Source organism: Phoenix dactylifera, chromosome 2 (genome assembly GCF_051530095.1).
Source record: "Phoenix dactylifera cultivar Ajwa chromosome 2, Ajwa_hap1_PhDact_Kaust_v1.1, whole genome shotgun sequence".
Classification (NCBI taxonomy): domain Eukaryota; kingdom Viridiplantae; phylum Streptophyta; class Magnoliopsida; order Arecales; family Arecaceae; genus Phoenix; species Phoenix dactylifera.
Genome location: NC_143191.1, coordinates 13,265,440 through 13,290,997, shown reverse-complemented (window position 1 = coordinate 13,290,997; position 25,558 = coordinate 13,265,440). Strand labels below are relative to the sequence as shown.

Genomic DNA, 25,558 nt, shown 5'->3' with positions numbered 1-25,558 from the left:
CCGGAATGGTTGGCCACGTAGGCGAGCATCTAGTCTGTAACCTCATTAGCTTCTCGAAACACATGCTTAGCCTGAACAACGCTATCTCTCATTATCATCCAGATATCACGAAGCAAGGGGTGGTCACTGGTAGTGACCCTCGGACCTCTCTGGATCCAACTGATGACCATGGTCGAGTTACCCTCCAAAATGACTGAACTAGCTGATAGGACTGCTGAGCACGTTGAAGACCCATCCAAGCCGCCCTGCACCGAAAATTGTGTAATCGAATAACTGACAGCTTTCTGCAGCCACAACTTTAGAGTTCGGATCTCTGATGACGAAACCTGCTCCACCCTTCATATCTTCATTCAGTATCGGCCTATTTTTTATGTACCATTTGTAACTTTATTTTCAAATAGTTACAATAAGTAGTGTTTGTTCTTTTCAGAATTTACCAAAGTACAAAATATATTTCATATATTTTTATTAATTTATGATATTTTAATATAAAAACATATTTATTGGCAACTAGAGTAATACCTTTTTACAATAGCTATCATTTTTAATTCAAAACACTAAGATAAATATTGGATCAATAATGGTAGCTATTCTATAACTTTAATTGGATTGAATTTTATTATCTCAAAGCTATGAATTTAGATTTAAATTCAAATATAGCAACAGATGCATTAGGTTTGTTTGATGATACTTGATCCATTCAATACAATAGATCTAATTAAGAAGGTTAAGAATGAGTTTAATCATATAGAAGAAAATACATGAATAAATTATTATATTTCACAAGATAGATTTGTCTTTCTTGCATCTAATTTATAAGATAGAATAGTTTTGATTATATAGTTTGAATATGGATACTACGTTAAATTCAATATTATTAACTCAGCAAAATTATTATTCGAAATTACATTATAAAATTTATTTTTTTATTACATAAAGGAAGCAAATGGATGTTGAAATAAAATCAAATGCTTATATTTGTTCCTAACTAATAACTAGAATAGGATACTTTTATCTTATATATATACATATATAATATTTCTATAACTCCATTTATTGTATTATAACAATTTGGAAACTAATGTATAAAGTATTTTGATTCGATGCATCATCCTCTTGTCACTATCTCCTTGCTCTGGTAAATGGCGAGAAAATGGAGCGTTCGATTCAACAGTGTGTCCAAAACAAGAAAGTATTTTTAGTTTAAAATCATTTCCGTTGTTAATAGTTACTACGGTGGGCGGAGTAAGAAAAAAACAGTGGGTGCAAATATCAGCATCCGAGGGAAAAAGAGAAATATACAATAAAAAAATCACACGTCATCGTCTCTTCCCGTAGAAGTGAAAGCAAGCGAAAGCGAGAGAGACGATTCGGAGAATCCTAGATCTCCCTTCCTCCGTAGTCCCCTTTCCGCTTATTTTTTTCCTTTAATCTCTCCAAAAATTTGATTTTCTCATTAATTAAGCATAAATAATCCCCTTTTTTTTGCCTTTTTATTCAAAGCCGAGGGCTCAAAAGTACCAGAGATGGGATTAAAATAGGGAAAAAGAAGAAAAAAAAGAGGAAAAAGTAGTGAGGGATTCCTTAAAGCCGCGGCAAAATCTATGCTCTGTTCCCGAATCCACACTCTCAACTCCAGAAACCTTTGATAGCTGTTTCCTCTTCTGCCCCTGTGATCTCCCCTTTTTCCGATCTTTTGTGGCCGAGGAGAGCCAGGCTGAGCTCTATTCCTTCTTCTAGGGGTTCTGGGTGTTGCCATTTTTGCCCAAATAGTTGTTGGTATTGGGTTTTTCATCTGATTTGACTTGATCTGGTAGATGGCGCTGTTTCGGAAGTTCTTCTATCGAAAGCCGCCCGATGGGCTTCTGGAGATCTCCGAGAGAGTTTACGGTATGCTCGAGTTCCCTTCTTTTTTCTTTTCTTAGGAATGCTGCATTAGAGTTTAATCTGACTTTTTCTGATGTTATTTTGTTTAAATTGGTTTGTAATCCGATTTTTTCTAGAGAAGATTGGACCTTTTTCTTCATTTTGAGCGAAAGATCGAATCTTTTCCTTTGTTTTGAGAGAAAGTTTAAATCTCTTTCGTGTTTATAATTCTCATATAATGTTTTGGATATTGCGATTTGTTTGCGCCTTTATGGAGACGATTTAATCCTGGGATTCCTTTGGAGGAGCTTATGTATGTTTCGAACTTGGAGATATTGACATTTTTGGAATTCCATCTAAATGATTTATGTCTAGTTATCGGATTTTATTTGCTAATTTTAATGGTCATTGTAAGTAAAACACGTTCGTTGGATTATCATTGTTTTAATTGGATTTAAATATTGAATCGTAATGTTGATTCCAGAGGAAAAGAGTATTTCCCTACTCTCACCCTATAAAGACACTAGCCGTCTTTACAGGACTATTTGATTCCTATTTGTTCCGGGGATGGATAGGCTCTTTAAGTGTTGCTTAATAGAAAACTTTTATCAAGAGCTGTTGTCCTCTCTACCTGCAGTGTTTGATTCCTGCTTCACAACTGATGTATTGGAAGAAGATGAATACAAAGTCTACATGGGTGGCATTGTGGCTCAGCTTCGAGATCATTTCCCTGATGCCTCCTTCATGGTGTTCAACTTTCGGGAGGGAGAAAATCAAAGCCAGATAGCTACCATTTTATCAGAGTACGACATGACTGTGATGGATTACCCCCGGCACTATGAAGGCTGTCCATTGCTCACAATGGAAATGATTCACCATTTCCTAAGGTCAAGTGAGAGTTGGCTCTGTCTAGGTCTGCAAAACCTATTGTTGATGCACTGTGAGCGAGGTGGATGGCCAGTGCTGGCTTTCATGTTAGCAGCACTTTTGGTCTACCGAAAGCAGTACACGGGTGAGCAAAAAACATTGGACATGATTTACAAGCAAGCCCCCCGCGAGCTCCTGCAGTTGCTGTCGCCACTGAATCCTTTGCCTTCTCAGCTGAGATACTTGCATTATATATCGAGGAGAAATGTTGGCTCAGAGTGGCCTCCGCTTGACCGGGCGCTAACTTTGGATTGTGTCATTCTTAGGATTATTCCTAACTTTGATGGGGAGGGTGGCTGCCGGCCAATTTTTCGGATTTATGGTCAAGATCCATTAATTGCTGTGGATCGGACACCTAAAGTTCTGTTCTCCACACCCAAGAAGAGCAAACTCGTTCGGCTTTACAAACAGGTGATTTCGGATTTGCTTCATCGAGTCATGTCATTTTTGTATAGATTGGACATTATAAGATTGCAATAGTTTTTATATTACCCTGCTTTATACAACAAAACTTTTGCTCCAGTAAGCCGAAGTTCTCAAAATCAACTTTCTGAGAAGGATTGTTGAAGTTGATTTGCATGCGGTAACCCTGCTAATAATTTGATATACTAGTTACACTAGAAACTTGGTTGCTTATGTTGGTAGAGATATGGACAACCCCATCAAAAGTCCTCTTTCTCCAACAGACTTGTATTTTGAACAAGGTTTCATACCTATGAAGTGTGAGATTACTATTACTGAATTTGGACTGCTATTACTGAATTTGGACTGCCTTTGAAGTCAACTTCACCATTCATAAAATATAAGGTTATGGCATTTCACTTATTTTGTTCATGGATGCAGGCAGATTGTGAACTAGTTAAGATTGACATTCACTGCCACATTCAGGGAGATGTTGTACTTGAGTGCATCAGCTTAGATGAGGATCTGGAGCGTGAAATAATGATGTTTAGGGTCATGTTCAATACAGCCTTCATTAGGTCCAATATTTTGATGCTAAACCGTGATGAACTTGATATTCTGTGGGATGCTAAAGATAGGTTTCCAAAGGATTTTAGAGTCGAGGTCTGTATCACTCTTCTGTCCCTGAATAGATTAGTTCTCATCAAAACTTTCAGTCATAAGCAGATTTCTTTTTTTGTTTGAAGGTTCTTCTTTCCGAAATGGATTCAGCTAATTCAGAAATCACTATGAATCTGGCTATTGGTGAGGAGAAAGAAGGGCTTCCAGTCGAAGCATTTGCAAAAGTGCAAGAAATCTTTAGCAATGTGGATTGGTTAGATGCAAAGGGAGATGCTGCAATGCATGTTCTGCCGCAAATTACCTCAGCAAATGCTTTCCAGGAAAAGCGGGACACAGATTCTCCACAGAAAGTACAGGCTGATAATATGCCACAAAAATCAATGCTTCAAGAAAAAGTCAAATCTGATGCAACCGGTGATGAAACCAAGAACTTATTACCCTCAACCCGGAGGCAAAAATCAATTACATTGCCTACACATTCTCCTGATTCCATCTCACAGAACCAAAATACTCAGCTCCCTGACCTGCAGGTTGCTCGACAACATCCTTCTCAGCTTAAAATAATATCTCAACGTATTCCAGCATCTCGGTCTAGTCCCTCTTTTTCTTGCAATTCTCTGCCAGGCTCTCCTTCACATGTTTCAAGATATAATAGTGCACCTTCAGCTCTTGGCATTACAGCTCTTCTGCATGATCATGCTGCATTTGGAATGTCTGAAGTTTCTCATTCAGCAATAATTTCTCCTGCTCTGTCCCTTTCGACTGGTTCAACTTCTGGACCTTCTGGAACCAACCTTTCTTCTAAACCATCACCACCACAATTACCTGCTTCAGCAAGCTCTAGTCAAAAGATTACAGTAACTCCTCCTCCACCTCTTCCTCCCCCTCCTCCTAGTATGGGTACAAATGCTAGTGCAACTGCTGCTACTGCCATCACCACTTCTAAACCGCCACCGCCACCGCCACCGCCACCTCCACTGCAACTGCTGTCTGTGACACCAACAAGGTCAATTCCACAAAGAGCACCACCACCTGCTCAGAAGGTTTCATCTTCAATAACTGATACCTCCATTCCTTCCCCACCTTCAAATGATGAAGCTTTTTCACCTTTGGTACCTGATGCAACTGCTTGTGTTCTACCTAAAAATCAGCTATCCTCTAGAAATATATCCAACATGTCATTACCGACTCCACCTCCTCCTCCCCCACCTCTGATTTCCTTACCAACCTGTTGTCCTTCCCCTCAGTCTTTAAAGAAGACAAACGAGAGAGCTAGAGTTCCTGTCCCACCACCTCCTCCTCCATGTACTGGGCTTGCACCGTCTGCAGTTACACCTTCAGCACCACCCCCACCACCACCTCAAATTTCATCAAAGCATTCTGGTGCTCTTACTTCCCAATCAACATCCATCCCACCTGTTCCACCTCCTCCTACTCTACTTACTTCCCTGAAGGGACCTAGTGTTGCCTCTTCTCAGTCTAACGGTTCTCGAAGTAAGGTACCTCCACCACTCCCAAATGGTATGACTGCTCCTCCACCGCCTCCTAATGGTATGAGTGCTGCTTTGTTGGGTGGGAAAGGACGGAGTTTGGCCCGTACTACAAGTACTAGGAGTACGCAATCTACCCAGTCATCAGCCAAAAGGGCCTTGAAGCCATTGCACTGGGTTAAAGTAACAAGAGCAATGCAGGGAAGTTTGTGGGCCGAGGCCCAAAAATCTGATGAAGCCTCAAAGTATATGACTGTCCACAATTACTTATGGTTTTTATACAGATTTCCTGGAGAGAAGGCTCATGTGTTTGTTGTGATTCTTTCTATGCTAGGGCTCCAGATTTTGATATGTCTGAACTTGAGAGTCTTTTCTCAGCAGCAGTGCCAAATTCAGTGGCCTCATCTGGAAAGTCAAGTGGGCGTCCTACTGGGCCAAAATCAGACAAAGTTCATCTGGTAATTGATTCCTTTATTTCCACATTTTTTAGAACATATTACTCTTTCAAGGGCTTGCTGACCTAGGATCATTTACCTAACTTGGTTAATCTAGTTCTGATTTTGTTGCTTGTTTGATGAAGCTATAGTCTTATTTTCAATTCCTTTTTCCCTTGAATATGTGAAATTTAGTCTGTAAAATTTTCTATCACTTCAAAATTAATATTAGAGCTTGGTTAGTCTAAATTTCATGTAAGCTATCAGAATGAAGAGTCATGTAGTTAATTGTGGATCTGGTGCCTCTGTAAAACTATATATATATATATATATATATATATATATGTCCTAATTTAAAAAGTCAATTCATGACCCTTTCTCAATGCTACTTTTCTTTCCCTCTCTTCTTGATTAATATGATGTGATTATATCGACCGTGAAAGTGTAAACAAACATTAATAACAAAGAGGCCTCACAATAGAAAGGAAGCCACATTGCATTTTAAAGCAGGAAAGGCAACCCCAAGTCAGCTAGTCTACAGAATATCAGAATACTAATCATGCTAGTTATTACTTTTGGGAATTGCTGAATGAGATGATGGATTTTGGTTATATAGGAGCATGAGTCCATGACTCAGTCCAACTTTGGTGATCTAATACAAAAAGAAGATGGTTATGACTTATGACTCTAACGAAGAAATGAAAATTCTTCGTAAACCTAATTTGATGAATAGTATTGTTGATCCAAACTGACTGTATGATTTTACACATGTATTTTATTAAATCCAGCTGTAGGAATGCCATCTTTTTATTTTTGATGCCTTGAAACATGCCTCTTTATGCCAATCTACTTCAACTATGTATATACATGATCAATGGGTCAATGAACTCACTTTGCATCGGAATGTTTTTTGGATTGCTAACTTATGTGGTTGGAGCACTGCCAATCAGCAAATATTGGTGCTATTAACAAAATATTTGTTGCTTTAAGAGAGAACAAGTATTTATAACCAGCCCTTGCTTTCTGTACAAGAGGTTGCAGTGAATGATACAGCAAATCACAAGCAAACTCAGCCACTTTCTCAGTTTAGAAGATTGCGAACACTTACCTCAGAGAATGTCTTGTGAAGATTGATGGGTACTGAAGAGGAATGGACTTCAGATCACAATGAGAGACTTTAGTAACTCCATCAATAGGAAATTGGGAATCCTTCTTTAAGGAGCCCTCCACATAGAATGCATTTTCAATATTCATATTTATTTTTTTTCCACCCGTACTTTCTATTTTCACAATGACATTAGTTAGAAATAATTGGTATATTTTTAAACAATTTTTTGTTCTGTTCTTCTGTTGATCTTTTCAGCAACTTTCTGGATAGATTTTAGATTCCTATTTAAGTAATATTAATAGCATTATTTTTTTAGAAGTGGTTTGGTGGCTTTCTCCATAAAGTTCTACAAGATTTTGGATTTTGTATATTTAGAAAGTCTTTAATTGTCCTGTGTTAACAAAGGTTTGGAGATATCTTAATTTGAATTTAAATCAACTTTAGGAATACATTTGAGTTGATTCTACAAGAATTCACCACCCTATCTTCTTGCATCAGGTCAATATTTAAAACTCTAATAACAAGTTTGAGTTCTTTTTTGCTGTGAATATTCATGGTCAGAGTAGATAGCCTTTAGATATCACTGTAAGGCTGATTTTCAAGTGCAGTCTAGGTAAATCTGCTACATCAGCTGCCTTTTCAGCTTAAAACTATTAAATGTGCTAGTATCTGGACTTCGAATACAATACTGAGCCTGAACAGTGGAGATATGATTGCTGTTCTAGTAACATCAACTAGCCCAGGGCTTGATTGATTGATTTAATCGTTCTAGTTAATTTGCTGTGCTGAATTCTCTGTTTGAGAGCAAAAGCCTAGGAGCTCTGACATTTGAAATTCTGGAGTCAAATATCTTGTCCATTTTGCTGAATTTTTTGTCAATTGCTTCTATGACCCCAGGTTTGGCCCAGCTTAGTGGAAAAACGAATTTAGGATTCTTAGCTATCATCATGAATAATCAATAATACATACGAATGTGCTAATAACATAATTAATAAAATGAAGTTTTCTAAACTTTCATGAATTCTGCCAATTCATCATTATATTTTTAGTACCCTTTTATCTTTTCTTTTTCTGTATCTTCTCCAAATCTTGACGTTCTCCAAATTTTACCTGGTATTTCACCAATCAACAAAATTATGCCTTGCAGTTTATGGCTGGATCCTCACTTTGTGGATTTCTTGGAACATTTCCTTGGGCAGAGACTTTACTTCCATATCAAACCCCAAGAACATTTTTATATACTTGAGATTGAAATCCTTCTTGCCAATTGAAGCTTGAGATTGCCTTGGACTATGCTGGAATTGTTGCTTCAGTTAGACCCTTTTTGCCCAATGCCTGTGTTCCAGAATTGATGGACTTCATAGTTAAGGGTTTAATGGAGAGGAGAAATCTCTATTATTTTGTGGCATGATCATTCGGGCTGTGGAAGAGAGTCCACAGTAGAAACATCCAATTACCACAGCCATTAAGACTTAGCTATAAACTGATCTATACAAATAATGGTTCCAGTTTTCCTGGTTGCACAATTGATCTACACCAAACAAAGAGTTTTAAGATCCGGGAATTGGAAAAAATTGATGCAGCTTCAGAACTCATACAAGGATATCTACATAATATCTGTCTGACCTTCACTTTTGAAAATGAACTGCAACGGATCATCTGCATCAAGCTAAATTAGCCTCACCATTAGGAAGCCTGTTGAGTTTGTGTTACAACTAAGACCTTTCTTTCAAATTACTGGAGCATAAGGATAAAAGAAATTCTAAGCTAACAGTTAAATTAGATACAAGTTCTTCGGAATGGTTATAAACAAGATCCTGATACTGAGATGGATGGAATAGTATAAATCTACCGACCGTACCAGTGCCACACTATCACTATGTCGGTACGGTACGATAGGTGGCCGATTCAGTATACCGATTATTAGTATGCCCCCGTACCATGTACTAGTGATGAAGCCTGAACCGGTATGGTGCACCTACGATATGGTGTACCATGATATCAATTCTTGATGTCTACATATAATTATTTAGTCACTGAATTTTTTGGCATCATAGTAATTATCAACTATCTATTGCATTGATATTGAGGCTTGTGATTGTTATTCTTGTTTTACTTGACTGACAATGCTTCAAGCTTGTAATTTGGGGTATTTTTATGTGCCACTTTTATGGTAAAATACATTTTTTTTTTAAGAATGTAAATGCTGTATTTTGAACTTATCTTTGTTTATGATTTCTTGCAGATTGATCTTAGACGGGCTAATAATTGTGAAATCATGCTAACAAAAGTTAAGATGCCATTGGCTGATTTGATGGTGAGCAAATGAATTCTGCAATTTATTTGTTTTATGACATTTCTTTGCTGCTTTTATCGTATTAATGATATCAGTAAATGGTCCGTCTCATATTCATTTTCTGGCTTTCTTCTACAGAGTTCAGTTCTTGCTCTGGATGATTCTGTTTTAGATGTTGATCAGGTCGATAACCTCATAAAGTTTTGTCCAACAAAGGAGGAAATAGAGCTACTCAAGGTAACTATATGTTGTCAAAATATATATTACAGTTCAGGTAGATACTGCCTTAGGTCATAAGTTCTACACCAGTTTCCTTGCTTTCAAATTCTATATGTGATACATTGTGCTATTTGCCTCATAACACCACTTTCATCTCTATACACTCTTTGGTTTAAATTTCAGGGTTACAGTGGGGATAAAGAAAGCCTAGGGAAATGTGAGCAGGTCTGTGAGCTTTCTCCCCTTCTCTTCATTAGAATATAGGTGATATACTCGGTCTAGCTGTCCCATGCTGTTTACTGGCTGGGTCTGACACTATAAACACTAATCGTTGTCATTATTTTTTTTAAAGAAATTGTCAGTTTCTGTTTGTAAAAATCTCTTGAAAAACCAAACTGAGACCTTGCTTTTTGTCCTGTCTAATAATGGTTCACAGCTTGATAGAAATAGGACAACACATCATGATTTGTATCTAAATGTCAGTTACTAACATACCTTATTATCTCCCTTGAGTATCAGTATTTTTTAGAGCTGATGAAGGTACCACGAGTGGAATCCAAGCTAAGAGTATTCTCTTTTAAAATTCAATTTCATTCCCAGGTTGGATTTTTGGTTATTTAGTTTGTCTTTGGAAATATCTCACCTTCTTACTAGGATAATTTCCTTACTGTTAAATATATTATCTTCCAGGTTGCTGACCTCAGTGGTCACCTGAACGTTGTCAACTCTGCTTCAGAAGAGGTAAGTTAAGTTCCATAGGAACTGGACATAGTGTTTGTCTGAAGATTGTGTGACTATTTGGGCCTCCATGCTGTCAGATTAGAAGTTCTGTCAAACTAAAAAGAATCATGCAAACAATTCTTTCTTTGGGAAATGCGCTAAACCAGGGGACTGCCAGGGGTGAGTTGATATTCTGAAATGATATTTTAACATATATCAGTTTCCTTTTTCTTATCATTATTGAAAATAATAGATTATCTCATTATATTGCTGTATATGTGAGTCTCAACTGTGTAGGAAATGAATGCTATATCTATTGCTATAATATACTTTTTTGTTGCTGTATAGCAATATCCATGATAATGATCTTGACCTCAGATATATAGGGCGTCAAACCTAGGCATTTTGGTTATGGTACATAATGCAGAGTAGATCTCACTTCCTATATTGGATTAAGCACTAATGATAAAAATAAACTGGTGAAAAATGAACAAAATTCCCTATAGTGGACTCAAAAACTTGACTAAGCCTTTTCTATTTAGAAAAGAAACTAACCCATCTGTTGCTGTCTTCATAAATCCTGGATTAGAGGACCAAATTCCGATTCAAGTTGTGTTAGTGAATCCTGATTTAATCATTATTGTATCTGGGGTGGTGATTCTTTTCAATTTAAATTAATGCCTGATATGTTGAACATTAAGGGGACTGCAGTTCCTAGTTATACCAAAGTATCAAAGGATAAATAAACATTTTTCTGTCACCAAAGGACAGCCAAGAATGCTATTAAGAGCTACTGCTTTGAAAGAGTTGAATATTTTGGTGAGAGAAGAATATTCTGAATATCTAAAAAGAAGTTTCCCAACTTTCAAAAGTGTTCAAAGAAATCCATTGAAATTGCAATAATCTATGTGATTTGAGTGGGAGTATAAGGAAGCCAAGACATGCGCATCATACACAGTTGGGCTTTCGCATTGTGAGAGGGTTGGTGGGTCCAATGCATCCAAGAGAGGGCATTTATCCAGGGACAACCTTGAGCTACGTAGGACCCATCCTAGTTTTTCCATGGAACAGGAGTTGTCATTGTTCGGACATTAGGCCCTTTTTCTGGAGTTGATACCTAGGACCACCTAGGTGGTTTGACGGCCATGTATCTGAGCTCTTTAAAGTATAGTAGTTCTAGCTTCTTGTTTAAAGGCTCAAATCCTTTCAGAAGTTTCCTTAGTTTTTTCATTTTTAAGTAGCATTCATCCGAGATACTATTTGAGAGTTTCAAAATATAATCTATTTTTTTGCTAAACATAATCTTTGTTTAGGCTTATATGGGTTTGCTTTGGTTTCTGTACCTTTTCTATATGGCATCTTAATAGTTGTCAGAATTATATTTATCTATATACCACCCCATGTTTGCAGGTTCGGCCATTGGATTTAGATTGGATAGCCTTCTCAAACTCACTGATACACGTGCACGGAACAACAAGATGACTCTAATGCATTATTTGTGCAAGGTGATTTTCTCTTCTATATGAGGTGGCATTTTTTCTTTTATAATCAGGTTTTGTGCATTAGAATAGGCTTGAGTATTGTTTAGGAATTTTCTGTTTGTTGATCTTTTCCGAACTTTAGCGTGGTTTCATATGCATGTACTGTCTATGCATAATTGCATGTGAGCTTGCCTGCAAATGCTTTCATAAATCAAGTTAAATTGGTTTTCATAAATAAAGGTTATTTACAGGTTTATGAAATTTGATTTCTAGAATAGCCAAATTTGCATCAAGAGATTACATTTTCAAAATCTCTTTGGAACTAAATGTTGCAATTCATTCAAATATTCTAAAAAATCACACATCTAAGCTTAATATAGGGAAAACGTTCTAAAATTGAAAGATATAAAAAAAGCTGAAAAAAATGATACAGATAGTCATATTTAAGATTGATTTTTTCTCTATAAGTAAGTTTCAACCAAAACTCGATAAATATTGCTAAAACTGAAGCATTTAGTTTAGAATGAGAAGTCTCCAACAACACTTTTATTTATTTATTTGTTTTTTTGTCTGTTTGTTTGCTTATGAAGGGCTAGGCCCCTTTAAATAGACTGAGGATACAAATGCCCACTTCAGTCTGTTTGGACTAAGTTAGCTTCACTGGATTCTTTGAAGTCCTTTCCATCTGCTAACCCATCATGTTGCTATGCTAAGCCAACTAGTTTGCTGGTTGATTCCCTTCCCTTTAATCATGAAAAGCTCTAAACCAAACATACGTAATGGTCATGTCCCAGATGTGAAAGAGGATGGGATTGTGTATTCCCGCTTCTCTTGGTATCCATTGGTCCCAGATATCATGGTTGAGGAGTCACCTTTGAGCCAAATCGTTGATGCATGAGGCAATGTCTAGTGAGATGGATACCTTCCCATGACTTCAACAATTTGAATTTTGATCCCGATGTGGCTTGGAAATGCCTTGTACTTGCAACCAGCAAACAAATCAATAAAACTTCAAACCGTGCTTTATATCGGCGAAGAATTGGGGTGCAATCGAGCCGGGCTGAGTCGATTAGCTAGAGGCTCAAGTTTGACTCGATTCAAAACACTTAGGCTCGAAACTCAACTCAAAATCGATCAAGCCTTAATATCCAAGCTTGAACTCGACTTGATAAAAGAAAATCAATACTCAAGATCGACTCGACTCGACTCGAATATTAATCGAGCCATACTCAAGCTTGAGGTCGAACTCAAATTTAAGCCTTGGTCATAATTAAAATATATGGTTAAAACAAAATATAACATAATACTATAGTTTAATTATTAAAATAATGTATATTATAAATAAAATAATATTGTTAAAAATATTTATACTTGAGTAGGCTCGTGAGTCTTCGAGTTGTGTATTTTGCTTCTCGAGCTTGATTCGGAAAACTATTTGAGTTACTTGAGCTCGGTAATAGTCAAGTCGAATTGAGCTCGAAGACTCATTTGCACCCCTAGTGTAGAAATTCATTTTATAAAACAAAAAGGAAAAAAACCTTACCATCGATATGTGGAATTCATGGTTTCAAGTATTTTTTCTAAAATATATGTTGGCTAGTATCAGACATAAGGTCCGTCAAATTAGTACTGAGATCCATACTAGTCGGCGGCTAGTTCGGTATAGTACCGAACCGATACCGTACCGTGTACCGTACCGAGACGGTATGCAATGGCATGCCGGTTCCGAATCGGCACACCACTTTTTTTCAATATTTTTTTAAGCTTGAATTAATGGCAATAATTTTTTTTTCAATTTTTTCAATGATTTAAGTATAATTTAATGTTTTTTGATGTTTTCTTGGCCTCTTCCTCCTCCTCTGCTTCTCCTCCTCCTCCTCCTCCTTCTACTTCTTCTCCTTCTCCTCCTTTTTCTTCTCTTTTTTCTTCTTCTTCTTCTTCTTCTCTTTCAGCTTCTCCTCCTCCTCCTCATCCTCCTCCTCCTCCTCCTCCTCATCCTCCTCCTCCTCCTCCTCCTACTTCTTCCCTTCTCCTCCTCCTACTTCTCTTTCTCCTCCTACTTCTCTTTCTCTTTCATAGCCGAACCAACCCGCTTCCGTGCCAGTTCGGCTCGGTACGGCCCGAACTGGGCGGTACGGCCCGAACTGGGTGGTTCGACGAACTATGGTAAGACGTCTACGCTTTGCTTATTAACAACAAACAGGCTTTAAATTTGTGATAAAATCATAAGAGGTATAACTAAGCTTAAAATTAAAAATGCTATAGCTGTTGTGCAACATATTGCTCATATGTTTGGAAACTTACATGTTTTGGTTTTTTATTGATTCTCAATTTTTGGTCTAATATAGAGCGTATGATTTAGTGCAGTTGGTATCCCAACTATAGACTGGTCCCTGGAATCCTCCTTCCCCAAAGAAAAAGAATGGAAAAAATGATGATGAGTTGTAGAAAATGAAAACAAGGATATTCATGATTGTCAGGCATAGGTAGATGCCTATAAAATGACATATTGATTTGCAGTAATCCCTTTCACTTTGATGCACACTGACACAAGATGTTGCATTGGCCATATATTGGTTGACTTAGATGGCATAACAGTATGAACTCCTATATTATGCTAACAACTTGTCAATGCAGTTCGTGTTGTACATGCTCATGGTACAAATAAGCACTTTAATACCCGACGTGGAAAACACTCCATTCCATTTGAGTGCTTTGAGCACTATTTCAAAACCAACCCGCACTCTAGCCTGTTTCAGTGTCTGAATCACAGATTATGGGGTCAGTTGCAGTTGAACCAACTAATTGGCCTCCTTTTCTGAAAAAAACATCCCAATCACCTTTAAAAGAAGATATCCGCAAATCTGAGAAATTGATGGTGCCTTTGTCAGCCCTACCACCCTCTAAGAAGAGAAAATCTCCAAATCTTCTCTGGGGTTCTCTCTCTTCTGGAGAGACGGGAGGTGCTCATTGCTCGGCATGCAGTCCGATTCCTTTTGGAGCCGCAGGGGATCTGGAGCCGGACCATGGCAGCCCGTTATGGGCGGGCGGGCCCTGAGGCACTGGCACGAGGGCGAAAATATTCTTTCCTGTGGCGAGAGATTGCGAGGTACCTGCCTACTGTGCTGATGCACACTAGATAATTGATAGACGATGGATGCAGTATTGATGTGGCTGGGGACCCGTGGGTAGATGCCCTCTTGCAGCATTGGCCGACTATGGTTAGTGTCGAGGCTGCGGAGGGCCTGTGGGTCTGTGATCTCCTCGTCCCCGAGGGGTTGCATGGGATGAGACTAGGCTGGTTCAGCTTTTCGGGGGGCATCTGGCAGAAAGGGTCCGTTCCCTCCCGTTACCTAGGTGTGCCGGTCCAGATGTGCGGGTTGGAGCACCTCTACCAGGACCAGAGTCAGGGTGGGCGACCTCTCCCGCATTCTCCGGCGACAGTACGAGCCTGTGCCAGACTGCGTCTGGATCTGGCGCTTGGGACTCCACCCGAAAGTATCACTGTTCCTCTGGAAGGGGTCTGGGACCATCTTCCGACGAGAGTATTACTTAGTGGACGAGAACTGAGGATTCCTCTGATATATGGGGATTGCGGTGTGGACGAGACGGTGGACTATGCCTTGTTTCAGTGCACATGGGCCAGGGCGACTTGGCGACTGGCAGGGATCCTACGGAAGGTTTAGGCCGGAGGGATCAGTTTTTACTGGCCATGCGCCGATGTTCGGAGTCCCCACTGCTTCGTCAGGAGGCGGCTCGAGCGATTTGCATGTTTTACCAGATCTTGCTGGCTAGGAATGCTCGAACCTTTGGCGAACGCAGTGTCACCGAGATTTGTGGTGGAAAGTGCCCGTGTGCAGGCGGTAGAACTCAGTCACATCATACCTGTCGAAGGAACCTTGATAGCTTGGGACATCTGGGGTTCTCATTTTGCCTCGGCAACATCTTGGAGCCCCCACCTCCGAGTTTCCTCAAGGTCAACTTGGATGGGTCTGTCTTGGACGGAGGTACAGGGGGCGGAGCGGATTTCTTCTTCGGGACTCATGTACCAGGGTCGTGGTTGCAGGGAGCAGTCAACTATTCGACATATCGGTTTTGGATGCCGAGTTAAGGGCTGCGTGGGCGGGCCTTCGTCATGCCCGGTGTGTTTTGCGGGCCAGTTCCATCATCCTGGAAGGGGACTCGGCCACGGTCATCAGTTGGATCCGTGGGGGCCCAAGGGTTAATGGCTGCGTCCGCCTTTTGCTCCAAGATATCTGGGCGATGGTGAGGGATGGAGGGGCCTTCCAAGTCAAGCATGTTTTCCGTGAAGCTAATAGGGCTGCGGATTGGGTGGCTGCTTATGTAGCCAGTCATTCCGGTAGTACCCTATGGGCTGGTGATGGGGAGTTACTCCTGGCACTCCGAGGTATTTTGTTTTTTGATTTTATTGGGTGCATCCATACTTGTCAGGTATGATCCACCCGCCCTAGCAAAAAAAAAAAAAAAAAAATCTTCTGCCCGAGACAATCTTGTTGCTCATTGCCTCAACTTAGATAAAGAAGTGTGAGAGGAGATGTGGTCTTTGCTCCTAGATAAAGCTTTTGTGTCCTCCATATCCCTTGATCTACCAGGTGAAGAAGAGATCTGGAATCCACTCACATCTGGTTGGTGCCAAAGCTTTGCTGGCAAAGAGAAATGATCTGGCTGAAGCCAAAGTATGCTGTCCTCCATCCCTTTTGATCTGGCTATCAAAAAACAAGAGAAGGAGAGGTGCTCTTCCTCCTTCACTGATATAGTCCATGATAGGTTAGTGGTCACAGTTCTTATCTTCTTTTCCTCCTCGCAACATCAGCAGTTCAGGCTAATGGTTGAGGGATGAGATGAGATACCAACGGTATGTAGATTATGGTTTTGTTCAACTTATCCTCTTCTTTCAATGGATTCACCTCCCCCACCCTCTCTCTCTCTCATTCCCAACTCAGCCATTGACAAGGCTGGGTTAAAGAAACCTTGGTGGTTCCAATGGTTAAACCACTCAGGCTAGAGGTTCAACCAGGTCTTTTAAAATTTCTTATTACTCAACCTAACCCACTATAGCTGGAGTATGACGGATTGAGCAAGTCGACCACGTCCCAAAACTTTGGCCTTGACCTCTAGCTCATCTTACTTATTTCAACAAGCTATTGCTTGAGTAGGACTAGGGGCCATAGCTTGGTGCAGCCGTAAAAAGCTTGGGCTGACAAGCACAATGCATGGGTTTGTGTCCTCCTAGAGTAGCCACTTTATGCGAAAAAATGCCAAAGTTTAGGTCTGCTCCTAGTTTGCCCCTCTCAAGACTCCGGATTGCCAGGAACATAAAAAGGTAATGGCAAACATTGCCCGAGTAGGACTGCTATAAGAGCCAATAAAATTGTGTTTCCAGTTTTGATTAGCTATTTGTTAATCAATTAATTGCAATAATTCTCATTTTAAGCGTCGAATTCTTTTTCCACCAAAAAATATCACAGTTGGATTAGCTATGTTTTAAAATACTTTTTAAAAGTTGAACATTAAATTTATATATTACTCAATGATATTTTATTTATTTTAAATTCTACCACAATTTCAGTCCCACCCTAATGTTGATGCTTAAGATGAGCATAGATTTATTATATTTATATATTTTGCTACAAACCTTTGATGGCGCCTTTTAGTAGTATCAACATTGATAGACCATTCAATCTAGACTTTAAATTTCTTTTTTCCATTTTTTTAAGTAACTTTGACATGTGTCTAAATGCGAAGGCTTGATCTCCTCACCAATCAAAGAGGCTTTATAGTTTAAACTTTTGTTGGCCAACTAGAAGATTATTGCCATAATGCATAATAGAGATCCTGAAATTCGCATAATAGCCCCCATACTCAAAACAATTTGTTGGTATGATGAGTCCATCGATTGATGGATCTTGAAATCCAACTGTATCAAATCTGGAAACAATAATGTGCAACAATAAATTTAGGCTTCATGTCTAGGTTTGGCAGTGTATGCACCCAAGCTCTTCGCTAACTTTGAATCTGTTTTACTGTTTGACATGCAACTGTTAGATTGGTGCCTAATAAAGTGTTGCAATGGTACATGAGATATATTATGAAGTATTATTGTGATGGCATTCTTCCATGTTCTTGCATGTTGCCTGTATCTAGTGTTGGCATTAAATTTCTGGCATGGTATTAAAACGTAAAAATATTTTCAGTTGGTTGCTTTAGGTAACCAGTGTACAACTGATGGCCTAGTTGCAACTAGGAATGATTTTGGGTGACTATTCATATAGCTACCAACCATATATGGTGGCTTAAGTTGGAGCCAGGGTTGCTGATATGAGAACTCAACTGCTGGAATATATGATATTCTCATTATCTAATAATCTTTTCATGTTTTGACCTTGAAAGACCTGTAGTGTCTGTACCAGTCACTGAAACTGTGATGGTTTACTGCAAAGACTAGGTCCTAAACTTATTTTCTGTGGTCCATTGGGCCTGCATTCTTGTTTTTGAGAAATATGGAATGCTTTTCAGGGAATAACTTCATTGCATAAACCAAATCATAACCTGATGTTTAATAGTTCACTATCCAACAAGAGAATATCTAGATAGGGTCAAGAGGATTGGTTATATAGTTAAATCCAGGACTGACAATTCCTAAAAAGAGGTTTGTAATTTATTTTTTTGATAAAAATATACAGTTTATTTATGTGCAAAATGTTTTTCTTGGAGGAAGTGTCTATCTGATGCTATAATTGAATATTATAAGTAAAAACTCAGTGGACATCATTCATATTAGTAATGGGCTAGTGTTATTCCAATTAGAAGGATGGATTTTATATATTGTTATCAAGGTCCGCAGAGTTGGTACTAGAAACCATACCGGTCGATGACCGGTTCAATACTCCTTTTTTCTTGAGCTCTGTGTTGCACTTTCAGTAGTGTTGATATGAGAGCATTTGCCCACGATCCTAACCAATTTCATGCTTTGGGTTCTTTTTTTTCTTGATGGTTTCATTTCTGCAGATTTATCAAGTACGTCAATTTATTAATTATTTAAAAAATTTTTTGTTACGATTAATTTTTTTTTTACTTCAGAAAATACATCTAACTTATCTAATATATAGTTCTAATTTTTTATATTTTGATTTATTTATATATTTTTAATAATTTTTAAATTTAAAAATATGTTTAAATATCATAAATTTTAAAAAAATATTTTTTACTTTAAAAAATACTTTTGAAATATGTAATACATACTACTAATTTTTATATTTTTTGTATTAATTATATATATATATATTTAATTATCTTTTAAATTAGAAAAAATTTTAAAATATAAATATTTTAGAAAATTAATTTGAGCTCAGATCCATGTAGAACCCTACCATGGATGCTACATATATTTTTATAAACCTGGGATATGCATCAAAGACTACTTATTTTTTATTTTTTTTAAATTTAGGCGTAGGCCACTATGCGTATGATCACATCAAAATTTGAGTAAATAGATACTAAATTTAGCTGGGGAGTAGCTTGCATGGCCCTTCTTTTTTGAATTGTATTTTATTTTTTAGATTTTTAATCCTAAAATATATTTTTTAATTTTAAAAATTATATAAATCAAAAATTAAAATTTTTTATGGAATTGTGTAGATCATCCATAGATCTACAGCATATCATGAAATTATGCCAAAATCAAAAATTTTGGCATGATTTTCCCTCATTTTGCAAATTTTGAGGCAATTTTTGGCTTAAAAACAGAAAAAAATGAAGTAGAGGAGGGGAAGCATACCTTATTTTGGATTGAATTTTTCTTGAATCATCGTATTTTTGTCCGAGAAGGGAGGTTGAAGAAGAATTCAACGAAGGCCTAAGAAGGTTCTCAGGCCTTCCCTATAAACTCCCAACATATAAAAAGAGAGGAAGATAAAGAGAACTAGTGCGAACCGGTCTGATGCAGAACTGACCGGTTCGGGACCGGTCCGGCGTGGAACTGGCCGGTTTGAGACCAGCCGGCACTGGACCAGTCCGACGCGGAATGGGGCCGGTTTCGTTCTTCGCACCGGTTCGGACCGATTTGGGTTTGGTTCCGAACCCCATAGCTGAGCCGACCAGGTCTTGCATCAGATCGTCTCAGTATGGGCCGAACCGACCAGGTCGGTATAGTTCAGTAGATCATGATTGTTATGGTAGAGGGACTTAAATGGACATGATTTTGCCATCACATGGTAGGATTTATCCCATGAGTTCTGATTTACTGAGTTCGTTGAAATACCGTTCTCCATACCAGCTACAATTTAGGTAAAGAGTTCGTATGAGATGTGATTAGTTTGATTAATTAGCTTTTAATTAATTGGCCATGAAACAATGCTCAAATTGAAGCTTAATCTCAACGTAATGTTGTGGTCCTATCAACTGATCGAATGAGTCAGCCTATCCTGAATCTTTGCCCCCACCTGCTGGCACTCGGGTGATGTATGTTGGTCGACTTGCTACCTTACCTTTTGGATCAATGCCACTAGTGGGATGGTATTACTAAGCATCAAGCTCACGTATGTGGCCCCTAGCTCAATCAGCATTGCATGAGTGAGATGGGTTACAACTATTCCTTCTGGGGCAAGGAACATAAGGGGCTAGCACCAATGGGGCTCCATCTATATAGATGGGCCATGCTGCTTCCTATTGCTCTTTTCTCTCCTCTCTCTATCTCCTTTCTAGTGCGTGTGATCAAAAAACTGGGTTTACATGAGTAGGCAAAGTTGGTTCAACCAGGGATCCCATGGAAATACAACAGCTGGAGGCCAGGCCTGAATCAACAAGCAAGGTGTTTTTTTTTCTTTCTTTTGAATATTTTTGTTTGAAATTTTCCGCATGCTTCTTTTTAATCTTTGGAGGCCTAGTTGTTTTTGTCTTGGTATATTACTTCTATGACAGTCTCAGTGATAAACTTGGTTTAAGGGTTCATTGGTAACAATTTCATTGTGGGGTAGATCAGTCATAACTTATGAGTTACCTCTAGCATGTAGCATTCAGCTAATGAATGATTAGTTTTGAAGCATATGTACTTAGCAGTGTTCGATCAGCTGAAACATGCTGGAACATGATTTTGCTGTTAAATGTATAAAGAGTTCTTTGCATACTTATTTAGGGACATAATTGTTTTACCACTGCCATTCATCTTTCTTCCTCGTTCTACAATCAGTGACACCAGCTTGATTGATATTCATAGCAATGAATTTGTTGTTGGCTAATTGTTACCTATAATGTAAAGTCTTATAGCTAGGATGTGATTAGTTTAGAAGTATAACTTCTGAGTAATGTTTGTGCAGCTAATACATGAATATATAACCTGTTCTCCACATAGTTGCTTTGGGGTGAATTGTTTTTTTAGTGCTGTACCTTCTACTACTTAATAACAAGCTTTGGGGTTTCATGGCAACATGTTAGTTGTTGGGTAGATCAGTTGTAGGCTAACTTCAGCAAGAACTTTAACCAATACATGAGGTTTCAAAGCATATCCTGATGCATAATTTTGTATTATTTATTTAAATAATTCCTCACATGGTTGTTTTGAGGCTTTTAGTTGCTTTTCTACTGCCATAACTGTTACTAGTACACTCTCATTGATAAACTTCATTTGGGGGTTTATGGCAGCAAATGTACTGCTCGGTTGATCAGTTATGATTTACCTCCAGTTTGGAGCATTTCAGCTGATATCATGATTTTCCTGCTAATTATTGGAACAGTCCTTTACATATATATGACATTATAATCGTATTAAAAAACTTTTCTCATCTGCAGTATAGCTCAGTGGCAGTTAACTATGTCATCAACTGTTCTAATGGATTATCTTGCACTTTCTCAGTTTTTCTTGAACTCTCTTAAAGAATTGGTTGCAAAACTAGGATCACATCCGAATAGTGCGGGTGCATTCTGCTGTTACCGCACCATTCTAGGAAGAAAATGGTACCTGGGTTGGGTTTGGGACACTGGTTCTCTCTTGAACCAGGACATCCTGACCATCCTGGTTACTTCTTGACACTTGGGATGCACTGGGATGGTCGGGATGGATCCCAGTGCAATTTTTTCTTTTTATTCTTGCTGTTGATGACTGTGTCAGTCTATCTCGACTGTACTATCCTGTCCTGGTTCCATACCATTGTAGGGGCAAACTGAGACACGGCCTGATAGCGAGATTTATACTCTTATTACAAAGTGTCTTTTATTTCATTGCCCTATCTAATTTTGCTACTTTTCTTCCTTGCAACCTGCAGGTTCTTGTTGATAAACTTCCAGAACTTCTTGATTTTCCCAAGGATCTTGTTAGCTTGGAAGTTGCATCAAAGGTACTATTTAGTTGTCTGACTCTGGAAACTTTGTGAGCTTTTTGCCAGATGGGTAGTTCACAACTGATTGAGTAAAACAACTTGTTTGTACAGATACAATTGAAAAGTTTGGCAGAAGAAATGCAAGCAATAAGCAAAGGACTGGAGAAAGTTGAACAGGAATTAACAGCATCTGAAAATGATGGTCCAGTATCACAAACTTTTCGTGAGGTATCAATGCATAATCATCTGCTTCCCTAGTCCTGCTAGATCTTCCTCCTGTCCTTCTGTTGGCTCAAAATTACCTTTATGACAACATAATATTCATTGATTTTTTCTTTTTTCTTTTTTTGAAAAAACCAATAAGTTTGTTGAGTGTAGAGACTGTTGACATTGTTGATATTATTTTCCTTCACCTAACTGTGCAATATGTTAGGAGTTTCTGACACAAGATTAGGATGCATGTAATTACAAAGAAAAGCCAAGGACATATTGTGCAAGTATATCTGTGCTATTAAAACATTTATAAATTGCTTAAATTCAATTTAAACATTATATAGCTGTTAGCTGAGATGACCCTAGGATGTTTCTGACTTATAAGGTTGCTTTATCTACATACAGAAAATGATTTCCAAGTGTAAATTTGGCTTGATTCTTTAATGTTCCTTTGCAAAGGAATGTTGAAGTTCAAGAGAAATATTTTTAAAAGTATGTTATTTTTTTATTGTGAATTACTGACATTGAGATGGCACATGTGACCATAGAAAACACATGATTTGACTCTTACTATGTGAATATAAGAACTCAAGTAGGAAGAAACGCTAGGCAAATTAAATAGAACTTCCACCATCTGTCATTGAGTTGGAGACGGTCCCTATTCCCTTGATGCAGTTTGAAAAGAGCGGTGAACTCCAATTCTTAGTTTTCTGCTAAGTTTCCTTTTGTCAATATTCGAGCACAATCAGGGAATCTCTATGGGACTGTATAAGATGTTTCTTTGTGGCACTGTCACAAGAAAAGAGAACATGATATAATCTGACATTTTGATTATGAAAGACTTTGTAGCATAATTTTGACAAATAATTTGAATAGGTGATGAGATGTATACGCAGTATTAGCGACAATTTATAATATTGCTTTATCACAACCAGTGATCCAAATTCATAAATATGAAGCAAGGTGGAGCTGTGTACAACTGGGACTCTTTATTGACTTATTTGGCTTATTTTCTTATTATCTGTCTTTTCTTGATAGCTCCGCCTTATTGATTGGAACCTCTTTGTTTATCCAGACTTTGAAGCAGTTTCTTGTTGTTGCTGAAACTGAAGTTAGGGCATTAACTTCACTTTATTCTAATGTGGTATGTCTTAAAGCAATTTATGGGCAATATGATTCCTCAAACTATAAAAATCAAATCCCTGAAAAATGTTCAGTTCTTGACAAATAACGAAAATTGCTCAACAGGGCAGGAATGCAGATGCTCTAGCCCTCTATTTTGGAGAAGATCCAGCAAGGTGTCCATTTGAGCAGGGTAACTTTGTATCTTAAATCCACCTTATTTGTTTTGTAGAAGTGCTGATGTATAGGCAAATTGCAGTGCAAAACAAAAAAATGTATCATAATGATTGGGATGAGATTGAAAAAAAATGAGTTCAAGGATTTCCTAGATGAATAACAAGATCATGTTTTTTATGTGAATTTATGGTATTAAATTTATGTTAATATGGTAAGTGTTTACAAAGTTGCATGGAGGAGTGACAAATAGTGTGCTCACGTGTGTGTGTGTGTGTGTGTGTGTGTGTGTGTGTGTGTGTGTGTGTGTGTGTGTGTGTGTGTGTGTGTGTGTGTGTGTGTGAGAGAGAGAGAGAGAGAGAGAGAGAGAGAGATTTGAGCCCAGGGATGTGGAGATACTGATAGAGGTGACTTCCATTGCAGGAGTTGAGGTTTGAGAGAGAAAATATAGAGGATAGGGCATTTTTCTAATATTTACATATTCATGCCATGAAAATAGTTCTTATTTTGGTGAGTGAAAAATAATCCTTAATTAGAAGGTTCACTTAACAAAATTATTTTTAGTTTAGGAATCAGAACTTATTACACTCATTCACCCAACTTTGCCTTTTATAGATGGTTATATAACATCCGCTACCTGACACAGTTAAATTTTACTTCCAATTAAACAGATTTGCTACATCTCTCATTAATCATAGTTGCTGCTGTTGTGTGTTTTACACAGTGGTTTCTACACTTCTCAATTTTGTGAGAATGTTTGTGCGTGCTCATGAAGAGAATTGCAAACAGCTAGAGTTGGAGAAGAAGAAAGCTAAGAAGGAAGCAGAAAATGAGAAAATGAAGCTCAATACTTTCAAAAAAGAACCTGAGAATGTATCGCGATCTCCAACTAAAAGTGCCAACACTTAGTAATCAATGTTCTGACAGTTAAAATATGTTCCTACTGACGACAAAAGTTGTTTATCTAGATGGGGGAGAAATAATTACTCTCCTTTGCCCGGCACAAACAATATGGGATGGATAAATTCTAACAGAGATTCTCATTGTTCAAAGATAGAATATGAAGCGAAGCATGTGATTGATAGGAATAAGCCCAGATGGACAGATGCTGTGAAAATGTGAACTTATAACATGCAAATGCAGTTCTTGTAACATAAGAGGTGGGCACCACTTGCACTTTCCATTCCTGCCTGTGTTTCTTTTTGGCTTTTAAGTTATGATTTTACGATTGCTTCATATTCTTTAATGCAGCTTGCCTTGCAGCAAAAGGTGGAAGAGATCCCCTTCGCAGCCACCTTATGTAAGCCACTAACCAGAATCCATGTAGTTGTAAACATATTTCAGGTAGAAATTTTCATTTGTCTCACCATATTTTTGTCATTTTTTCTTTTTACTTTTTTTGTGTATATCCTTTATATTTTTATTACAAAAGGTTATGTAAAGAAAATTCTTAATTGTTTTCACTGAAAGCGATTATCTCTTATACTTTATGGCGTCTTTTGCTCTCAACAAACTTGATCCGATACTGCTCATGCAGAAGACTTGAATTGGTTTGATTTTGCTACCCAAAGAAAGCCTTGTCATAGAGTGAGGTACTGCAGGCATTGAAGCACATGATGGTAATTGCAATACCAGCAATAGGAGATTTAGATTACATGTTAAGCATTATTTTCTAGAATTTTGCAGCAGGTACAGGTATTCCAACAGGGAGGGAAACATATCAGGTTAACCTTGGAGCAATAACCAATGACCTGTTTATCTATATTCAAATTGACTAATTGAATTGGCTCTCGTTTTCAGCCCGCAATTAACGCTCCTCAGTTATAACTTCACTGGTTGCATCATTGCCCCAAATTCTCCTTTGCTATTCATATTTGTCATGCACATTTCTGACAGTTCGAAACATGAGTCTTATTTATTCTTAAAACAAATTAAGGCCTTATTTGGTAAAGCTGTTGTAGTAGAGCTTTTTTAGTAAAGCTTTGAAAAAGTAAAGTCTTTGGAAAGTAGATTTTTTACAAAAAGCTATTTGTTGTTTGGTAACTATATGTCTAAAGTGCTGCAAAACTTTAGTGTATTTGGTAAACAAACTGAAAAAATATTTTTGAAATAACAAAATGACTATAAAGAATATTGCATAGTATTATATAA

The 25,558-nt window shown here is 37.9% G+C and overlaps 1 protein-coding gene across 2 annotated transcripts; it reads left to right on the top strand.

The window, feature by feature from the left end:
• Window positions 1-1,321: 1,321 nt before the first annotated feature.
• Window positions 1,322-24,895, top strand: LOC103716224 (formin-like protein 6). 2 transcript variants are annotated; one of them, XM_008804136.5, is made up of 18 exons: window positions 1,322-1,890; window positions 2,504-3,204; window positions 3,637-3,858; window positions 3,942-5,551; window positions 5,641-5,764; window positions 9,094-9,165; window positions 9,283-9,381; window positions 9,547-9,588; window positions 9,883-9,963; window positions 10,054-10,104; window positions 10,187-10,263; window positions 11,494-11,588; window positions 21,845-21,916; window positions 22,010-22,126; window positions 23,187-23,255; window positions 23,360-23,426; window positions 24,132-24,567; window positions 24,659-24,895. In XM_008804136.5, exons 1-12 carry the CDS (start codon window positions 1,818-1,820, stop codon window positions 11,510-11,512), a joined length of 3,171 nt encoding a protein of 1,056 aa, XP_008802358.1. In that variant the 5' UTR covers window positions 1,322-1,817; the 3' UTR covers window positions 11,513-11,588; window positions 21,845-21,916; window positions 22,010-22,126; window positions 23,187-23,255; window positions 23,360-23,426; window positions 24,132-24,567; window positions 24,659-24,895. The 2 variants fall into 2 exon arrangements, with proteins under 2 accessions (XP_008802358.1, XP_008802357.1); XM_008804135.5 differs by having other exon boundaries at window positions 10,182-10,263.
• Window positions 24,896-25,558: the final 663 nt, after the last annotated feature.